General features: G+C 45.2%; 1 protein-coding gene across 1 annotated transcript; it reads left to right on the forward strand.

Annotated features, from left to right (window-relative positions):
- Positions 1-300: 300 nt before the first annotated feature.
- Positions 301-6,049, forward strand: LOC126291949 (cuticle protein 6.4-like). The gene is made up of 3 exons (XM_049985698.1): positions 301-369; positions 3,773-4,078; positions 5,828-6,049. The coding sequence occupies exons 1-2, from the start codon at positions 355-357 to the stop codon at positions 4,043-4,045; spliced, it is 288 nt and encodes a 95-aa protein (XP_049841655.1). The 5' UTR covers positions 301-354; the 3' UTR covers positions 4,046-4,078; positions 5,828-6,049.
- The last annotated feature ends 390 nt before the right edge of the window (positions 6,050-6,439 follow it).

A 6,439-nucleotide genomic window follows, 5' to 3' on the forward strand; every position in this document is an offset into this window, starting at 1 on the left:
AGGAGCTCTAAAAAAAGAAAGCATTTGCCTCCATTAATTAAGGTATCCTTCACGGAACAGGTTAGCGGCGTCTCGGAAAGCAGCAGATGTGAAGCGCCCACACACACACACACACACACACACACACACAGGGACACGCCTGTCAGGACACAGCGGTCTGACCGCCTCCACCCCCCCCCCCCTCCACCTCGCCGCCCCCACCATCACACTCACAACTGGTGACGTTTCGCCCTGGGCGTGGCATCTTCACGACCTTGGTGGTTGGTACGCCACCACTATATATACCGCCGGATCCGTCAGTTGGGCATCATCTTCAGCGACGACAGCCGAAGCCGCTACACACACACAACAACCATGTTTAAGTACTTGGTAAGTTAACATTCTCATGTACAGTACACTGGGGAAAACGTGGAGCGTCTCCACTCTACCATTTGTATGTTGACAAAAAGTTTTGCTGTTATGTCTGGGAAAAGAGTCAGTTTGCCACGAAGGTATAGTCCAGAGTCCCACAGTGCAGAGCGTGGGAGGTCGCCTCTTTGTTCTCCACACACATAAAAGATCTGACTGACAGTCTGTGCAGCAGTCGGCCAGTGTCTGCCCAAGACAGTGAAGCGTGTGGCAAGCTACAGTCGTTCGGTGGCTCCAGCAGGATACAGTATGACTTGTGTAGAATTACTGTTTGGTATGATGAGTGCCGGCTTGCTCAGTATATGGAAAATATAGGTTCAGAACTGACCATCGATTTGCTGCAGAATTCTTGAGAACATTCCAAGTTCGAATATAATACATTCCCTTGAGACACAGAAGCTTTTATGTCCACAAACCAGCACGAATTTAGGAAGCATCGCTTGTGCGAAACTCAGCTTGACCTTGCCTATGCTTCAAACCATATATCAAGATTTTAGGAAATCGTTTAACACGGTGCCACACTCCATTCTGTTAACTAAGGTATAGCTTTCCAGATGTGTGAGTGGCTCGAAGGCTTCTTATGTCATAGAACCCTGTACGATTTCCCGGACAGTGGGTGTTCATCAGAGACAAGGGTATTGTCAGGAGTGCCAAGGAAGGTCTCGCAGAACAGCTGTTATTTTCTACGAGGGTTGGAACTTTAGTAGTGGTAACTATTTATTTGCAGCTCGTACAAAACTGTTACGTGTTTCAAAGTTTTACTGACCTTCAAAGTAGTCGCAAGCATTGTGTCTAACCCGTTGCCAGGGATGTGGAAGTCGTAGCACACTCTTAGCAGTGCCAGTTGTGTTGACAGTGCGAGCGGCGCGGTCTATTGCCCGACGAATTTGAAGCAGTTCTGAAGCGAATGGTGTGAAGTATTTCCTTCAGTTTGGAAATCTAGCTGAACTCACGAGGGATTAAGTCAGGGGAGTGTAGTAGGTGGTATAGCACTTAACAGCCCAATCAGTCAAACAAATCAGTAACAGCTTGCACTGTACGTGTTTGAGCATTGGCAAAAAAATGATTCAAATGTCTCTGAGCACTATGGGACTTAACGTCTATGGTCATCAGTCCCATAGAACTTAGAACTACTTAAACCTAACTAACCTAAGGACATCACACAACACCCAGTCATCAAGAGGCAGAGAAAATCCCTGACCCCGCCGGGACCATAATTTTGTCCTGCAAAATGGTCCTGCAGAAAGTGGCATCACTTTTGTCTCTAAGCTGGTCGTAGGTTCTGTTCCAAAAATGAACAGCGTAGAGAAAGAAGTGACCATCTTTTTGTCACCCCAGCCTATAACTGTATTTTATTACGTATTCTTGTAGTACGTAAAGAACTATGAATGTTTTAGTTGGACCACTATTTTTGCTTTGTGATAGATGACGCTGTAATAGTCACAAACGTATAAGTACGTGGTATCACGTAACATTCCGCCAGTGCGGACGTTATTTGCTTCGTGGTACATTATCCGTGTTAAAATGGACCGTTTATCAATTGCGGAAAAGGTCGATATCGTGTTGATGCATGACTATCGTGATCAGAATACCCAACAGGCGTGTGCTATGTTTGCTGCTCGGTATCCTGGATTATATTATCCAAGTGTCCGGACCGTTCGCCGGATAGTTACGTTATTTAAGGAAACAGGAAGTGTTCAGCCACATGTGGAACATCAACCACGACCTGGAACAAGTGATGATGCCCAAGTAGATGTTTCAGCTGCTGTCGCTGCTAATCCGCACATCAGTAGCAGACAAATTGCGCGAGAGTCGGGAATCTCGAAAACGTCGGTGTTGAGAATGCTACATCAACATCGACTGCACCCGTACCATATTTCTATGCACCAGGAATTGCATGGCGACGACTCTGAACGTCGTATACAGTTTTGCCACTGGGCACAAGACAAATTACGAGACGATGACATATTTTTTGCTTGCGTTCTATTTAGCGACGAAGCGTCATTCACCAACAGCGGTAACGTAAACCGGCATAACATGCACTATTGGGGAACGGAAAATCCACAATGGCTGCGACAAGTGGAACATCAGCGACCTTGACGGGTTAATGTATAGTGCGGCAGTATGGGAGGAAGGGTAACTGCCCCCATTTTATCGATGGCAATCTAAATGGTGCAATGTATGCTGATTTCCTACGTAATGTTCTACCGATGTTACTACAAGATGTTTCACTGCGTGACAGAATGGCGATGTACTTCCAACATGATGGATGTCCGGCACATAGCTCACGTGCGGTTGAAACGGTATTGAATAGCATATTTCATGACAGGTGAATTGGTCGTCGAAGCACCATACCACGGCCCGCACATTCACCGGATATGACGTTTCCGGATTTCTTTCTGTGGGGAAAGTTGAAGGATATTTGCTATCGTGATCCACCGACAACGCCTGACAAAATACGTCAGCGCATTGTCAGTGCATGTGCGAACATTACGGAAGGCGAACTACTCGCTGTTGAGAGCAATGTCGTTACACGTTTTGCCAAAGGCATTGAGGTTGACGAACATCATTTTGAGCATTTATTGCATTAATGTGGTATTTGCAGGAAATCTCGCTGTAACAGCATGCGTTCTTAGAAATGATAGTCCTGTATTTTAATTTAAAAAACCTACCTGTTACCAACTGTTCGTCTAAAATTGTGAGCCACATGTTTGTGCTATTACAGCACCCTCTAACACAAAACGAAAAAAGTGGGCCAACTGAAACATTCATATTTATTTACGTACTACACGAATATGTAATAAAAATGGGGTTCCTATCTAAAAAAAAAAAAACGCAGTTGATATCTGTTCGACCTATGGCAGCGCCATCTAGCGGGCCAACCATATCGCCATCTGGTTTCCCCCTTCAAGCTAGGCAAGATTCGTTCTTTGTAGTTTTTTCGTTTGTCGCTTATTTCGTGAGATATTTGGCCCGGTCACGATCAATGGACCACCTTGTATAGTACTACAGACCATGAACCATCGAAGTGCCCGACTCAGTTGTTCTAATCGAACCCTTAGGTTCAAATACTCGTCGCAATGGAAGTGACAGATAGGGGGTGCACACGTATCCCTCTTTTCTTTAACTGACGACTACACTGATATGAAGTGCATCCGGCTGCATAGTTAAATCAAAAATAAAAATTGCCATAACCTGACTACAAACAGAGTCAGTTCCTAAGGTGGAGTAAACACTAGCAAAAAGGTTGATAGTAAACAACAGTAATCACTATAATAAACAACTAAACATCCCACATTTGAAAACACAGTTGAAGCACTCTTCACTGTCATCATCAACCACACGTTATTTCCGAACTTTGCAGATCCTCGCTCTTTGCGTGCTGGCTGTCGCCTTCGCCGCTGAGGAGTCCGCCCCCAAGGAGAAGCGCGGCCTGGCCTACGCCACCGGCCTCGGCTACTCCGCCCCCCTGGCCTACTCCTCCCCCGTGGCCTACTCCGGACTGTACAACGGCTACTCCGCCTACGGTGTGCCCGCCTACGCCTCCGGCTACTATGGCTACAGCGGCCTGGGATACAACGGACTGGGATACGCCGCTGCCCCCGCTCTGGGCTACGGATACCACGGCATCTACTGAGCGGACCATCCCTAGCGTTCTCAACCTCTCCTGGTGAGTACCGATCGATATTCTAGCAATATGTTACGCCCTATCACGGTCGCCACATTTTGATACTGTAACCTCAGTAGTGATACAAGCCACAGGTTTACTTCAGGAGACACATCACATCAGTCTCTCTATAATGTTGTGGCTGAGCAAGGTGGCACAGAGGCAAGGCAGTGTATTTGTACTCAAGACACGAAGCCGTGTAGCTCTAGCTTTTCCACGATTTTCCCAAATCACTTTTGGCAAATGGTGGGGAGATTCCTCTGAAAGAGCACAGATTAGTTTTTAAGCAACATAAAGCATTGCATTGTCCTGCAAAAGAGTAAGGTATCTTCATTAGTGCCCCAGGGAAGTGTCACAGGCTCACTCTAGCTCTCTATGTACATAAACGATCTAAGAGACTGGGTGACCAGCAAACTGTGACTGTTTGCTGATGACACTGAAGTCTATGTGAAAGTGTCAACACTGTGTGATCTTAAGAGGATGCAGGATGACTTGGACCAGATTTCTATTTCGTGTGTTTGTTCCAGATGTGAACAAATATAACTTAATGGAAATGTGTCTTGAAAAGAATACCATAATATTCGAATGGAGTATTAGTGGTATGTTACTTGGTTTAAATGGTTCAAATGGCTCTGAGCACTATGGGACTTAACATCAGATCATCAGTCCCCTATACTTAGAACTACTTAAACCTAACTCTAAGGACATATCACACACATCCATGCCCGAGGCAGGATTCGAACCTGCGACCGTAGCGGTCGCGCGGTTCCAGACTGTAGCGTCTAGAACAGCTCGGCCAAATTATTAGAACAATTAACTAAATTTGTTAATGGCTTGATGTCCTTCCTTTGCCTCTTAGTTGCAAGTGCTTCAGCCACTATTACTACTTGCAAAATGCAGGCTAAGTATCGTTTTCCTGTTACTCAGTACTGATACTCTCGAAGTCTGCGACCGAACTGGGGCCAACCAGCGATGGGTGGCTGGTTAAATCAGCGTTGACAGATGGTGCTGAACTCTGTGTTCCTGGAGGTGTGGCACTGCCCACTCTTTCCACTGGCGTCCAGGTCAGCGCCTTCTTGATGGCATTTCGTGGCGCTGCGTTGCTCGGTGGACAGTCGACGCGTTAGGACTGCAAAGAGAAAGTTTAGAGAACCAGCATCTGAAGCTGACTGCAGAACGATTATTCTGCCGATAACGTACATTTCACATAGAGACCACGAAGACAAGGTAAGACAAATTAGGGTTCGTGCAAAAGCATATGGACTCTCTTTTTTCCATCGGTCCATTTGGGAATGGAAGAGGAAAGGGAATAACTAGCTGTGGTACAAGGTACCCTCCACCACACACCATATGAGGGTGGCTTGCAGCGTATGCTTGTAAGTGCAGAAGTGGATGATGTGTCTCCCCAAACCGAACTTGTGCTCCTTTTCTAAGGACAACATCGCCGACGGGTCACTGGCCCCAAAGCTCCCTTACTTCCTTTCAGAACTGCGGAACACATGCTGTCAATCCATTTTTTTTTTTTTTTTTTTTGTGGAGGTGAGAAAACTCTCCCACAGGAATCCACAAGAAGTGATTCTACGCAAGTCATCTTGGTACTCCCATTCACAAGCTCCAGAAGACTATAAATACCATGATTTATGACTCCCAGATAGCCAGTGACATACAAAAAACGTCGCGAATAATAAGTGCACATACTTCAAATAAGTATTCTTTTTTCTAAATTTAACGTCCTATTTTGTTTTATTACAGGTCCTCCGCCTTCCCTTCCATACTGATGCTGAACTTCAGGAAGAAACTGAGCCTTGCTGGAGCCTAATAAGTGATCATCTGGAATCAACCTGAGTAGACACTCGATCGGTTCTACGATCGACCAATGTCGACATCAACCTCGATTCCTTGAGCTGAAGATCTGCAATCAGTATACACCTCCTACATAGTCCCCAGAAATAAAAAAAACGTAGCAGAAAATTACTTGTTTCTAACGTTCTTCTTATTGCAACAAGTAATCCATCCTGATTTCCTTTATTAGTTGAAACTACTCTATGGGTGACCAGCTCTTCAAAAGACTTCGTCAACCTTGGTTCCACAATTGAATGGTTCCACTGTGGTTGTACTTTATTTGTATGACGTTTTTTATTCACCATTATTGGCCAACTAGAATCTAACGGTCACTTTTGAGTGATAAGTACATATGATCATACATGTGGTATTAACAGACTGTATATGAAGCGAAAAAGAGAAAATTCAAAAGCATTTCAGTACACCCCATTGTCAGCCCAAAAAGCTTCGATGCTTCAGGTGTTGTGCATAGATTTCGACCTGGAAACGACGCAAAAATTCCTGATTGTCATCAATTCATGA

Source organism: Schistocerca gregaria, chromosome 9 (assembly GCF_023897955.1).
Source record: "Schistocerca gregaria isolate iqSchGreg1 chromosome 9, iqSchGreg1.2, whole genome shotgun sequence".
In the NCBI taxonomy this organism is placed as follows: domain Eukaryota; kingdom Metazoa; phylum Arthropoda; class Insecta; order Orthoptera; family Acrididae; genus Schistocerca; species Schistocerca gregaria.